This window comes from Acyrthosiphon pisum, chromosome A2, assembly GCF_005508785.2.
Source record: "Acyrthosiphon pisum isolate AL4f chromosome A2, pea_aphid_22Mar2018_4r6ur, whole genome shotgun sequence".
Lineage (NCBI taxonomy): Eukaryota > Metazoa > Arthropoda > Insecta > Hemiptera > Aphididae > Acyrthosiphon > Acyrthosiphon pisum.
Window position 1 is genome coordinate 62,351,720 of NC_042495.1, and position 14,458 is coordinate 62,366,177.

Consider the following 14,458-nt stretch of genomic DNA (forward strand, 5'->3'; position numbering starts at 1 on the left):
TTTTCTTAGAATTTTTGGTAACAAAAATTAAATATTTACGTGGAATTTTGTTTTAAATTTTCAATCCTTAGATATAAAAGTTGAACATTTTATAAATTTTTAACTACAAAATAAATTATTCAATTTTGAATTTGATAAATTTTGTCAACATTTTAACTTCAAATGCTTATAAAAAAAAATTGTGCCTATGTATTTGTAATAGTTTTCAACTGTCTTATAACAGTGGCAACCAAAGCTTTTTCTATCGTGGGACATTATTATTAGTTTTGTATTATAAGTCACGGCACACTTTGACATATTGCCAAAAAATAAGCACTTTAGGAATCACATACGTAGTACACCCTCCCTTTGAGAAACACTGCTCTAATAGGTTAAGTCGAGTTATCCTAATCATAATATAATATACCTAATTATATTGATCTGACTAATTTAAGATTGTTTTTAAAACCCTGAATAGTTTAAGGAATAATTTGTTAAAGGGGACAATTATTTTTAACTGCCGTTGGAGGTAAGGGAAATGAGTCCCCCACTTTAACCCATGTGTTGCCCTCTCCCCCTTACACAATATACGGCTCTGGGTGTTAGCTGTTAGGAATTTAGGATGGGTAGTCAAACTTATTTTAGTGTTTGATGGTATAATATATACAGAATAGGATCAATGTGGAGTGTTGTTTTAAATAATATGGCGTGGGCGCTACTGTTATTATGTATATAATAAAATAGGAAAATATTATTAATCTTACAAAGTACAATTGATAATATGTATATTGTGTATATACATTTATAATGAGATAAACCACGTTGTATTTGAATTATAAATACCACAAAAGTATGATAAGTTTTCTTCAACTTATATCTAAACTCTAAACACTACAACTGGCTTAATTTTAAATATTTATGATTATGAGTACATATAGGTACCTACTTACCGAGTATAAAACTGAATAAAAGTGATTTTGAATAATGTCATTATAATAGTTTTAAGTTTGAATGTAAAATGTATCATTAGAAAACACGATGATAAACCATTTTTCATTCTATGGATGGATATAATATTATAATTGGTGAATTGTGATTATTTACATTATAAATAATTATAATTTTTAGTATAGTATGAAATCTGTTCAATAAGTTCCGGGACCAAAACTGATATATTTAAAAAATAATAATAATAATAATCTAGTTTGCGGCGTCGCGGAAGTATTGCGAAAGCATTTCCCGCGGCGCCGTCGGTTCAAAACGAAAAAAAAAAAAAAAAAAAAAGGTAATCAGTCTAGATAAGATATCACTTAGAAAAATAGTCGTACTACCCACGTTTTACTAACTATTTGATATAAAACGCAAAACTGTTATATCTTATCAGTTATCATAGTTAGTTTCATATTGTACGTGATTGAAAGTGTTTTTCGATGGACATACCCGAAATTAATGGACAACAAGTAGGTACCTATATCGTATTTTACTATACAAGAAACTTAATACCTACGAAACGGAAAATTATGGAATGCTTTCGAGTATGAGACCTTAATATTGAGTAGTTTTAAGATTGTCTTTTCGTTTCGCAACTATAAATTAATGATGACTAAAGATGTACCGCATTTTTTTAACCCATTAACATCAAAATGTCATCACGATTAAGTAAAATAATATTTGTTCACGTTATGTTATACTTATATTATATATAACATATAAAAATTATTAACCTTGTTTCTTAATTGAATAATAAGTGTAATGACAGCAGCTTTATATATGTTTAGATGAAAAATATGTTATGTTATCAATCAATCAGTTTATTAAATAATTAATTAGTTTTACACAAAATGTTAAACCTTAATTTACTACATTAGCTAAAAAAATCCTATCCACTCTCAAATCACTACTAAACTAAAATGTTAAAATATTTTTTTTTAAATAAAAATATTATTTATTTATTTACTATGAAATAAAGAACAAGTGCCTAATAATATAATATTAAGTTAGTGTTTTTTTATATGTATAATATTTTTTAGTATAGGTACCTACTACAATTACTTACATTAGGAGTTGGGACTATTTTCATTTTATTATCCATATTTTCTAGCCTTTTCTACAGTTAATAATTTAATTATCACTGCTGAGGCTAACTCATATTAATAGTTTAGATATTATGAAATAATAGAAATGTTTTTATTGTTTTATTGATGAATTGCATATTTTATGTAGTAATTCTAGATTCTAGATCTATTAAACATATATTTTATATGAATAATAATGTTAGGTTAATATAATAATAATTGAAAAAAACTAGCCACGGGCCACCAGGTCGGCAACATAAGTAGTGCGATTCCAGATAAGTATAATAACTAATAAAGTTAAGTAAGTGTTCAATGATTATTTTAATAAATAATAAACAACACATTTATCTCTGAAATAAATTAATAAAATAGTGGTAACTACTTCCTCTATTGGCGGGCCACTCGAGAAAAGGTATAATTAAAATATTGTGTTTTTAAAATATTTAAAAAACTGTGTTTGCATTTTGAACATTACGGAGTGTCTCTTGAAGAAATAATTTAAGGAGATATTTTTCATTAAATATTAGACAGAAGTCAATAGTTGCATTGAATATACCAACATAGGTACCTAAAATATAAGCATGTTGTTCTATAATATAGGTATAGGTAAGAAAGCTTATTAAAGGGTTGTGAAAGGAATTGTTAAAACTAGATGGTTAGGTTATTAAAATTTTAATGTTAATCAATACCTTTATTCAGATATTTTTATCTACTAAAATGTCACCAAGGCGCACTAACTACCATAGCAGAAAATAAGGTGACTGAGTGGCTAAGGCCCCTTAAAATAGCAGTAAGTCACCTCATACAAAAACTAATGAAATACGCGACGTAAAAATATAAACCATAAGAAATATGTTTCTAGGGAATCTTAAAATATCCCCCCCCCCCCCCCCCCAAAAAAAAAAAATGGATCATTTATGACATTATAATGATTTGAAAAATATAAAATTAACAGCCCCAAATTGGTATATTTTAGCATATAATTAAAATTTTTTAAATTTGAGATTATAAAAAAAATATTTTCTACACGAACATACTAGTTATGAAGGACGACAAATAATAATTAGAACTATATTATTTGCGTATTTCGTATAGAGATAGATTTTTAAAAAAGAAAAAATAGTTAGTACCATATATAATATACTGTACTCCACACCACCACACATCTAATATATACCCAAATGGTCCTCTATAATTACATGGAGCCCAGTGAGATCCTATCGATATTAATAATTGTATGAACAATCTAGGTTTTTTTGTGGGAATATTTTATAAAATAAGATCAACGCATGTCTTATAATGAACCCTTTAATGTTAACATTTGACCTAATATACGTCATAACTATCTATATACAATACCTATCAAACATCTATGATATATGAAAGTTACAAACAAAATAATTTAAGATTGAAAATTATCACAAATTAATTGCCGTTTTTTTTATTTATCGAATATTTAAAATCAGTAACGACTATGAAAGTTTAAAAAAATGTAACATAATTTTAAATTAGTAGGTACACAATACTAAAAATATTTTCTTTATGAGCTACTAACGATTTTTATATACCTATATTTTATTAATTGATAAACGTCTTGTTATTATTACAACTATTAATTAGGTATAACATATTAGGTTATATTTGGTCTATTGACATTATGTTAATGTTAATTTTGGATTTGTGAGTATCTGGTAAGTTTAATAATATTTGATTTCTCGTAATTTCAAAATATTGGGTGTCTTTATCATTTATTGGGTACTTTTATCACTATTTTGGTTATTATAATGATAACGGATGCATGGTCTATTTTAAATGTATTCGTGATTAATTCGATTTAAAACTAGAACTTTAAAGGCTTTAGTATTACTAGTTATATACAAGTGTAATTTCGGTTTTTTTAATGCATTTTCAATCGCTAAGTGTATGATGCCAATATTATAGGCATAACATAATATTATGATAAATGACCTTCACGTTACAAGAAAAATTGAAGGTAGCATGTAAAATAATAATATAATGTGTTTAAAATCTGAATAATACTATAAAGATAGAATTTATTAGTTACGAATTACGATTACATTTTTATTTAGGTAAGAGAAAAATGTTAAAGTAAGAATATAATTATACTTCATTGAAATATATATAAGTATAATGGTATATTGTATTGTTGCATATTATTTACCAATAATAATGATAGTGAACTATAGGTACATTATTGCTGAATTTATAAATTTGGATCCAGTAAGAAAACAATGAAAAATAACAGATATATTTTAAGTAAATTATATTGTTTAATAATGGCGAGTTACAACCAATACAACCAGTTCATAGAGAAAATCTTCTGATTACGGCTAATATAATATACAGGCATACAGTCTTGTTAATGTAATGTGTTATAGTACCTAGCTGTGGGAACAACTATGATTTTCGTTTTTCACCTTGGATTAGGGCCTTGAAAATTAATGATATCCGGTTATTCAGGACTCGGTATAAGATAATCATATACCGAAACACCGTTGTACAGTGAATAGATAAAGTTTAGTACTTCAAAAGTATCTTTAACGTAATAAGATATATTTTAATATGTAATAACTTATAAGTCTACAATTATAGAATTCTTTATAAAAATATTTCTGGAACACATCAAGTTGTAATGTACCTATAGTAGTATAAAATATTATTGAAATTATTAGGAATATCCTATGCATTAAATTTATATCAGAAATATATTTTAGTTCATGACTGGACTACTTATTGGCACAATAAAAAAAAATGATTGTATAATTTAGTTAACAAGTAATAACTAAACTGTTTAATTATGTAAAAATGGTTATAAGTACTTATTACTTTATAAGTTACTATTTTTTATTTTATGTTCTGAGCAGAGCGACAATAATGTACAATGATGGGTGTTGTTTTTTTCTTCTGTCATCAACATTTGGGGTAGTAAAAATACTTCGATTTTTGACATCAGCATCTTTTCTGAAGAGAATCTCGTTGGTACTTTTTATTTATTGAATTTTAATTGAAAATTTCCAGTATTTTTAGGGGCGTAAAGAAAAACAAAAAAGTGGTACATTTAACACAACATTTTTGAAAAAATCGGTTTTATATTTTTGGTGTGCCTAACTTAAAAACGAATTACCTAGACACTTGAAATGTTCACCAAATATTTTTATTAGTATTTTCCGTATAGGTATGCTAAAATTTTCGTAAAATTTCAAATTATTTTTTAGTTAGAAATTCATAAAAATTTTATATTCCATAGCTAATATTAGACACTTAAATAGAATATTCCCCCAATTTGTTTTCCCCCAAACTATTTTGACTCTTTTTGAGCTATATATAGCCATCCGAAATTTTTAAAATGTTGTAAATTATTTTTTGTCACACTTGCACCGAAAGTTTAGTTTTTGATGACAATCGATGCGTTGGAGCGATCTTTTTCCGTCCAACGGGTGGTTAAGTGGGTATCCCCAAAAGTGCTATCTTTTAGTTACATCTTATATTTATATTATAATAGTTACTTAAAGGAGCACACAACACAAAAAAAAATTATTAAAATTATTTTTAAATGTTAAATTATTGTAACTATGGCTATATGAAATGATTTGGTGAAAATCTAATGTAAAAAAATTATTACTTTGAGAGATATTAAGAAATGTAAAATAGCCGCGTGACGTCGCACAGCGTTGGAACAACCGGTCCGCCGACCGCCATGACGTGCCGTTTAACCAAATGTTTCTTTTAAGATTTTTAATATTTAAAAAAAACTAAACGTCATATAGAAATTCTGATTCTTGCGTCATCTTAAACACATAAATCCACACATTTATACGTAAATTAAATTTTAAAAATAAAATGTTTAGGAGGGTAAATCATTGTGAGAAGCGAAGAACTTTTACACGTATAAGATAGGCAATTATGATGAGTAGGGCCCAATGACGTCACACGTCTTTTTTCAATTGCTCATAACTTATTGAATAATGTGAGTAGAAAAGTAAAACCTATACCATTATCCTTAGAATTGAACATTCTTTCAAATAAAAAAACTTATTTTTTGTGTTGTGTGCTCCTTTAAAGTTCGAGTTACTAATTATTCAGCAATGTTCACATTATCATATAAAATAAGTATTTAGAATGAAATATTACCACAATTGCTCGTAATCCTCGAGCACCTGTTTTTTTTTCTAAGGCTTGTGAGGCAATAGCTCTAAGTGCTTCATCCGTGAATGTTAATTCAACTTTGTCTAATCCAAACAGTAATTTGAATTGTTTAACTGTACTATTTTTTGGCTCGGTAAGGATTCGTACAAGCAAGTTTCTATTTAAGGAGTGGAATGGAACCAAAACTGGAAACCTTCCCACAAATTCCTGGTAAAAAATATTAACATGTATAAAATATATTAAATCAATAAACTTGGAATAAAACATTAATTTTATTAAAATCAATATTTTAACTACACATAGCTCAAGACAAAGAACCTTTGTTTTTATTAAATTACTGGAGCCATGATATAAGATTTATAATAATTATGATTTATGAATTATTGTAAAAATTTACTAATTACTGTTTAATAACCCCACCTGACCCACATTTGACCTAACAAAAACATCATCCAATGACCAATTCCTTTTTCAGTTTTGGCCATTTAAAGCATATAAAAATACTTAATAATACCTACTGAAAATTGTGTATAATACCTACGCATTAAAATTTAAAATATTTAATTAATAATTGTAAAGTACTGATGAGTGATAAACTCTATCAATCATAAAGCAATATTTTACTAATATAAATTAAAATTGTTAAACATTGGCATAATTTAGAATTTGGTATAGACTAGGGATGGAATTTTAAAATGAACGATATTAAACAAACACATATTTAATTAAAAAAGTTAAAATATTTTATTTTTTACCTAATACTTTTTACATAAATTTAAAATCTGAACTCTGAATGAGAATTATTTGATTTAAAATGTTCTGTTAATTCAAGGAATTTGTGAATAATTTACTTTAAATAACTATGATTTATAAATTATCAACAATTTAACTGAAAATTTAATGTAATTGAGAAATGGTTTTTTTTAAGCTATTGTATAGTTTTTATCGTGGGTCTGGAGCGAAGACTAAAAAGAAATTTTTTGTAACAAAAAAGCGTGACCGTAAGATGTTATCATTTTTTTTTGTTATTTACAGTCTAACCAGTTGCTAAGCAAAAAAAGTCTCAAATAAAATATTTCCGTAGGTTGTTTATTATTCCACCATTATCAAAAAAAAAAAAAAAACTAATTTTGTCATTTTATTTTCGGTCGTCGAGCTCAAAAAATGTAACTTGAATTAATATCATACAAAGATAAATAGTTATAATTACATGATACATAGGTAGCTACAACATAGTTATACAATAGCTTTAACACGGCAGTCCCCAAGTGCCTCAGACTTTTTTCTAGTATATGAAAAAATTAATATTTTAACGATATATTGAAATTCAAATAAAACTTTAAATAAATGTTTAAAGAAGATAAATAATCTACCCATATCAATAAGTCATATCAACATGCCACATTAATTTTAATAATAAATGGATTATTAATTACAGGTATCATTCCAAATTGAATTAAATCTCTTGGTTCAACTTTTTTTAATAGTCCATCTCGTTCAGCATTTTCCTTTTCAATATCAGTGTATGAAGTTGTTGAAGCAACACGGTCGGCTTCAGCAGCAGCTCTACTACTTCCCATTTCATTATTAATTTCTGCTCCAAATCCCAGACTCTGAAAAATATAAATAAAATAAATGAATTAACTTCAATTTAAGATAGTATAATATGAATAAGCTGTTTCGTTCCTTACGTTCTGGTTTGTCCTGCGACTTATAAGTCTATCAAGACCAGTAAATGCGCCAGAAGCAACAAACAGGATATTAGTAGTATCAACTTGAACTGTTTCATTTCGAAGTTTTCTGGTATTTTTTTCTGGTACATTAACAACAGTACCTTCCAACATCTATAAGCAACACAATATATAAAAAATATATTATAAAAGGACTGTTTTTAAAAATAAGAATATGTTAAAAATTGCCATGGAAAAAGAGACAAAAACTTCAATAAAAATATTATATGCTTGAAAATAGTTTATGTATTAAGTGATATAAAATAGATTATAATAGCTGTATATTAGTGTTGGTAATCTTTTCTGATTTATTTTCCTAGAACAATGTCCAATTGTGATGAGAAAGGTATTTATTAACTTATTATCAATAACGATACATCCAGCCTATCTACCATCTTATTAGATTCACAATTATTTTGTTCAATAATATAATTTAATCAATGTCATTGTTGTATATCAACTAAGAAAGGAATGGAAAAATTAATTGTATATAGTGATTAACTAATAAATCTGATAACATTTTTGTGAGTATACCTAATGTAGTAATGTTTGATATTGTAGATAATGATTCTGTAATAATTTCTACAATATATTGTATAATAAGTTCTGAGAATAATCTACATAAAAATGTGCATAGCCCATGGGTAAAAAAGATATTTTTTTTTGTTAATATTACCAAAATTATTACTTTTTAAAAAATGGAAAAGGTATATTTATAAAAAAATTTTTGAGATAGTAAATTATTAGAAATTTAGTTTCCATAACATAGATTTCCAGTTTATTGAGTAATCAAACCTTTTTTGGAGGAGCTAGTGATAACGTTAATAATACCACAATCGAAAATTAGGACTACACATTTGTTTTTTTCATATATGCCAGAGAACACCTCTAAAAATCATTTGTCAAATATAAGAGATTAAATCAAAAAGCCCCGTTCACACGATCAAATTATTTGATCGTGTGAACGGGGCTAAAAAGATTTATCATCAAAGAACTTAAAATAAACATAAATAATTTATTTTTAAAACATTTATTATTGATTAATCAATGTATAAATAATGTATAATGTATTCATTATTAAAATAACTTTATTAAATGTATTTAATAATAGAAAATAAAAAATTACTTTCAACATTCCTTGTTGAACTCCTTCACCTCCAACATCCCTCAATTGATGAATTCCAGGTACTGCACCAATTTTATCAATTTCATCCAAGAAAATAATACCTAAAACATTTTTTTTATCATATTGAATTATAAAATGTATAATATTAATAGTACTTATGAATAAGTACTACCTACTTTATCCTATTTGTATACATATTTGATAATATGTTCTTACAACCTAAATAATAAAATTGACTAATATTATAATTGTTTTTGGATTCCTAACATAGCAAGTAAGCAATTGCTTTTAGACTTATTGTAAAATACTATAAATAGAGATCTTTTAAACTGTTTGATAGTTTCTGAGAAAAGTCACCACATTTTTACTAAACAATGATTAATTAAAAAAAAATGTAAATAATATTTTTTAGACATAAATGTTTCAATACAGAAATAAATAATCTATTTTAAATTTTAATATCATTTCACTTAAAACTACACATATATTTACATCGGTATATTATATTGAATGAAAATGTTGATAGTCCTAGTATTCTACTTTAACATTTTAGAAATAAGTTTATAAAATTATATGGACAAAACCTGACAACATACAAGTGTAAATCAAGTAAGCATAAGATCACTATTCACTATTCAGCAAATACAAAAATATTTATAGATGTAACTGGCATAACTGATTGATTGATGGCAACAAAAAGAATCTTGTCAGCCGTTCAGAAAAAATAACTAAAAATTAAGGTGCTTAAGACAATATACCCATATATAAAGGATCTAAAGATTAGAAGAAGTCATAAACAATCATAGAGTTTACATTAGTAAAAAATATTTTACAGTACATACATTTCTAAACATAAATAATTGTATCCACATTCCATATTATTAGCACTCATGGATCGTGATCAATAGAACATTTCTAAAATTAAATGTTTAATTCTATAATAAAATATTTACATTATTTCCTGAAAAAAAAACTATATACCAATTACAAATTATTGAAATTAGGTGTTTCAATCATGTTTAGAAAACAACCAAATTATAGTTCCAATAGGTGATAATAGATTAAAAAATGTCTTCACAACCTTAAAAAATTTGCTTCAATTGTTATTTTTAATATAATAAACCTAATCGTTTAATTCACAAATTTTAAAACAATAGAATAATAATAATCCATTGGCATTGTGATACGTAATGCATTGTCAGCATAGATTTGACCCAATATCATTACATTGTTTTTAATCTAACCACAAATCTTATACATGATTAAGACATAAGACTTATGTCACATACATTCAGTTATATCATGAAATTATATAATATATATATAATACAATTTTGAGTAATAAATTAGATGACTGGTAAAATATAATGCCTGAAAACATAACTAGCTACTAGCGTACTTGATACTTAAGAGGACGTCACACTCACATGTGTTGCCTCTGTCTTACTTTCACTTACGTACAACATAGACAAAACGCGTTTACGCAGTCTGAGTAGAACTTGCTCAATTTTGGTTCTTGAGTAAAAATACCTATTATAAAATTGAATTGTGACGATATTTCTGAGGGCAAGTTATTATGTTTTTTTCATTATACCCAATATAATGTTCATTATATCGTTTACAAATAGCAAATATTTCAACATTTTTGAAAAACTTTTTAAAATTTAAATTATTTAAATATACTCGACATCTCGCTCTCTAAAATATTGTCATCTTTTAATTTTGTAATAGATTTTTTTATTAAACTATTCTAATACCAAAATTGACAGAGTTCTACTTAAGAACGGATAAGACGGAGACAACATATATGGGTGTAACGTTCTCTTAAACTTATAAGTAATAACTAAGATTTCATTTTAATATATTCAGAAGTAACTCTTCTTGGTGTAAGATCTAATAGAAAACTAATAGATAGATGTAAAATTAATATTTTAGAAGACAGAAAATACTAAAAATAATAAATATACCTAATTTGAAATATTGTAAAATTAAAAGGTTAAAACTCAATTCAAGCCACATTAGTGCTGACAGTATCATAGACATACTCATTTTTAATATCTTAAATATCAAACACATTTTTTTATAGATATTAAAATATTGAACAAATAAATGATTAAACTTTTATATATTACCAGTTTGAGCTTTTTCAACATCATAATTAGCGGCTTGTAGGAGTTTTCCAATTACACTTTCAATATCTTCTCCCACATAACCAGCTTGTGTCAAATTAGTACAATCACAAATTGCAAATGGTACATCTAATTGCTTAGCTATTGTTTGAGCCAATAATGTTTTTCCTAATTAAAATAAATAACTAAAATATAGTCAATTTTATAAGTTATACTGTAGCAAATATACATTTTAAATAATAGGTATATATGTATTTCAATATTGTACTTCTAAAATAGTATTACGGTGAATAATTACAAACCACATCCAGTAGGTCCCAACAATATAATGTTACTTTTTTCTAACAGTGTATCTTCAAATATTGAAGTAATTTTAATTTCGTCTTGATTGTTTTTTGTACTATCCATTTGTGGCATTCCAAATATATGGTTGTTAGATAAATTCTCTAAATTATAAAATTAAATAATCAATTTATACAATTTTTAAATTATGTATATCATATTATCATATTATAAACAAACATACATCATTATTTAAATTGTGTATTTAAAAAAATAGTAAGAATTATATGATATAATTTATAAATAGTTTAAGTAACACAGCACTACACTACAACCTCTTTATAATTAACCCCCTATAACAGGCATGGGCAACTGGCGGCCCCGCGTACCATTTTTCACTGGCCCGTGCTACATTTCAATTTAGTTTATCAAAATATAAAATTTTAAGATTTTTCTATATTTTATTTTATTATTTATAAAATTATTAAAATCGATATAATGTTTATCGTAAAACGTAGATATAAATTCTTATCCAGTATTCAATTATTAAATGTAATATTATATTATTTATAGGTGTATAACAGTTTTCATAAGGTTTTTTTCTTTCTATTTTCTCTGGCCTGCTAGATTTTTGCACACTTAAAATTTGCTATCTAGTAGCATTGAGTTCTCCATCCCTGCCCTATAAGACAGAAATCTTCTACTAATGAATAATAACATCAGTTTCGTACAACCCAAATTACTATATCCTGCATATTTTAGTCTCTCTTCCTTTATCAGGAAAAAATCCAAAAAATCAATTGGCCCTGAGCGATTTCAATATAAAGAGGTTCTACTGTATACAATTTAAATGACCTTGTACTTATTAATATTTTTTGTATATAAATAGATAAATTAATTTGTAAATTTATAAAAACAAAGTTGTATTTGTATATAATCATAAACACATCATTCATATTTAATTACCTCTTGAGTTTTGTAAATTATCCAGTAACCGTTGATCAATCACATCATTCTTTTTTGGTGTTGTAATATTATGAATAATACGTTTACAATGATTGTAAACTGCCACAGCTAACACTTTCTTAGCTAATTCTTGACCAATCACATACTTATTAAGGTTCACAAAAATCTGTATTGAACAAAGTATTTAAAATATATGGATTAAATATTAATTAATTTAGTAAAGAACCAAACACAATTATTACGACAGTATTTACCCAATTATAAATATCTATCTATATTTTAAAATCTTTATTCATTGTTCTTAATTATTATTACATACCTATCTGAACTTTGAAACTTACGTACATAATTCAAAACTCATCATAAATTTATCTTTATCAAAATAATATTAAAATAAACTTTAGCATAATAAAAATAATTGACAAATTATGAGTTGAATTTTGAAATAAATTTATTTTAGGCATGATTGAATACATAAAATCAAAACTTTATACTCAACCTCAACCAAAAATAATTTTAATTTTAAATGATTTCACTAATGTCAAACACTATAATATAATGTTAGTAAATTCTACAATAGTAGGTACTATAATTAATGTACTACAATAATAATTAATAATAATTCTAGAAATAATTACTCACTTCTTTTGGAATTGGTGGTGGTTTATATTTATTTTGTTCTTCTGTTACATCTTTTAAATTATTTTCTTCGGCAGAAATTACTTTGAATATATGATAACATCGCTGACATCTCAAAAATCGATTAGAAGCTATAACAGAACAAAAATATAAAATATATTTTATAATTAATTATTTTTAAATGTTGGCAATATATTACTCAAAAAGAACTCTAAATTGGCAGTTGTGCACTTCGGACAAACAATTCCCGTGTGGCCTGTGTTATCACCCTTGCGTCCTGTCCCCGAGTTTTCTACATTCAAATAACTAGGCGACGTCTGGAAATTACGTTGGTGAACAGTGTCTCTTTTGTGATGGCCATGGGTCAACACACGTTCAAAATGCAAGGGCAAGGTTATACACCAAATTATCATCTATGGACTCTAATAATCATCTTTACTTACTCAAGTTTCTTGATAAATTTAAATAATTAGTGTACAGTTTGGATTGTATACATTTCGAACACAATCTAGTCGCCATTTCAAAAGCCTGTGCGTCAAAACGAAACAAACATTAGGGTAATTTAACACGATTTTTTTTTTTGAAAACAAGCCTGCTTTTGACAATTTAAATTAAAATAATGTTTAGGACCGACAAAAATAAAACCTAATTTTTAAATTGAGTACGTACTTGAAATAGCTTCTTCTAAAGGCACGTCGTCGTCCCGGGAATAAAACGTTACAACTTACAAGTACCTATGTACGCCCCACAAGAAATCCTTCGAAGTTCGAAGCCTAACAATAATATTTTAGGTACGACCGTCGACCGACTGGCGACTACTGACTAGTGACCGCCGAGTGGAGACTGTCTAGTGACTACAATGTCCGTGGAATAGGTAGGTACCTATTCAATATTGTTATTAATTGTTACCTATCGAGTTTTGTTTATTTTGTTTAACAACTAAATACTAATAAATGATAATCCATCGAATGATAACGAGGTCATTAATCGATCAGCTGTTGTAAGTTAGTGACCGTCAGAACTCGGAACCAGTATAGCTATACTGTATATTGTACTATGCACGATTGAAGCGAGGTTCACACTACACCGTGACGTGTTAAATAATCAGTTTTTTTTTAATATTACTACCAAACAATAATTTATTATTTATTAATTATTACTTATTATCCCATGCAGTGGCGCCCAAGATATATTTTTCAGGTGTAGCAAGAAAAGATTTTTCCCACCCACCCACCCCCTTACAAACTCAAAATGTTATTATTTTATACTTTTTATTATCATATGGTAATTGATAATATTAGTAAATATGAAGTAAATATTAAGGTATTAGACAATGGCAATATAAACTGTGATTAATTATGAACA

At 26.2% G+C, this 14,458-nt stretch overlaps 1 protein-coding gene across 1 annotated transcript in view; it reads right to left on the bottom strand.

Moving 5' to 3' along the window:
- The window catches only part of LOC100163883 (ATP-dependent Clp protease ATP-binding subunit clpX-like, mitochondrial), a 15,226-nt gene extending 1,185 nt beyond the window's left edge, over nucleotides 1-14,041 (bottom strand). The window contains exons 1-11 of the mRNA XM_003243310.4: nucleotides 13,763-14,041; nucleotides 13,537-13,621; nucleotides 13,293-13,466; nucleotides 13,097-13,224; nucleotides 12,455-12,620; nucleotides 11,509-11,652; nucleotides 11,210-11,374; nucleotides 9,078-9,178; nucleotides 7,913-8,065; nucleotides 7,658-7,834; nucleotides 6,207-6,428 (exon numbers count right to left, since the gene is read on the bottom strand). Of these exons, the coding sequence (XP_003243358.1) occupies nucleotides 6,207-6,428; nucleotides 7,658-7,834; nucleotides 7,913-8,065; nucleotides 9,078-9,178; nucleotides 11,210-11,374; nucleotides 11,509-11,652; nucleotides 12,455-12,620; nucleotides 13,097-13,224; nucleotides 13,293-13,466; nucleotides 13,537-13,612 (1,506 nt within the window). The 5' untranslated portion in view covers nucleotides 13,613-13,621; nucleotides 13,763-14,041. The remainder of the gene's footprint in view (nucleotides 1-6,206; nucleotides 6,429-7,657; nucleotides 7,835-7,912; nucleotides 8,066-9,077; nucleotides 9,179-11,209; nucleotides 11,375-11,508; nucleotides 11,653-12,454; nucleotides 12,621-13,096; nucleotides 13,225-13,292; nucleotides 13,467-13,536; nucleotides 13,622-13,762) is intronic.
- Between the last annotated feature and the right edge of the window lie 417 nt (nucleotides 14,042-14,458).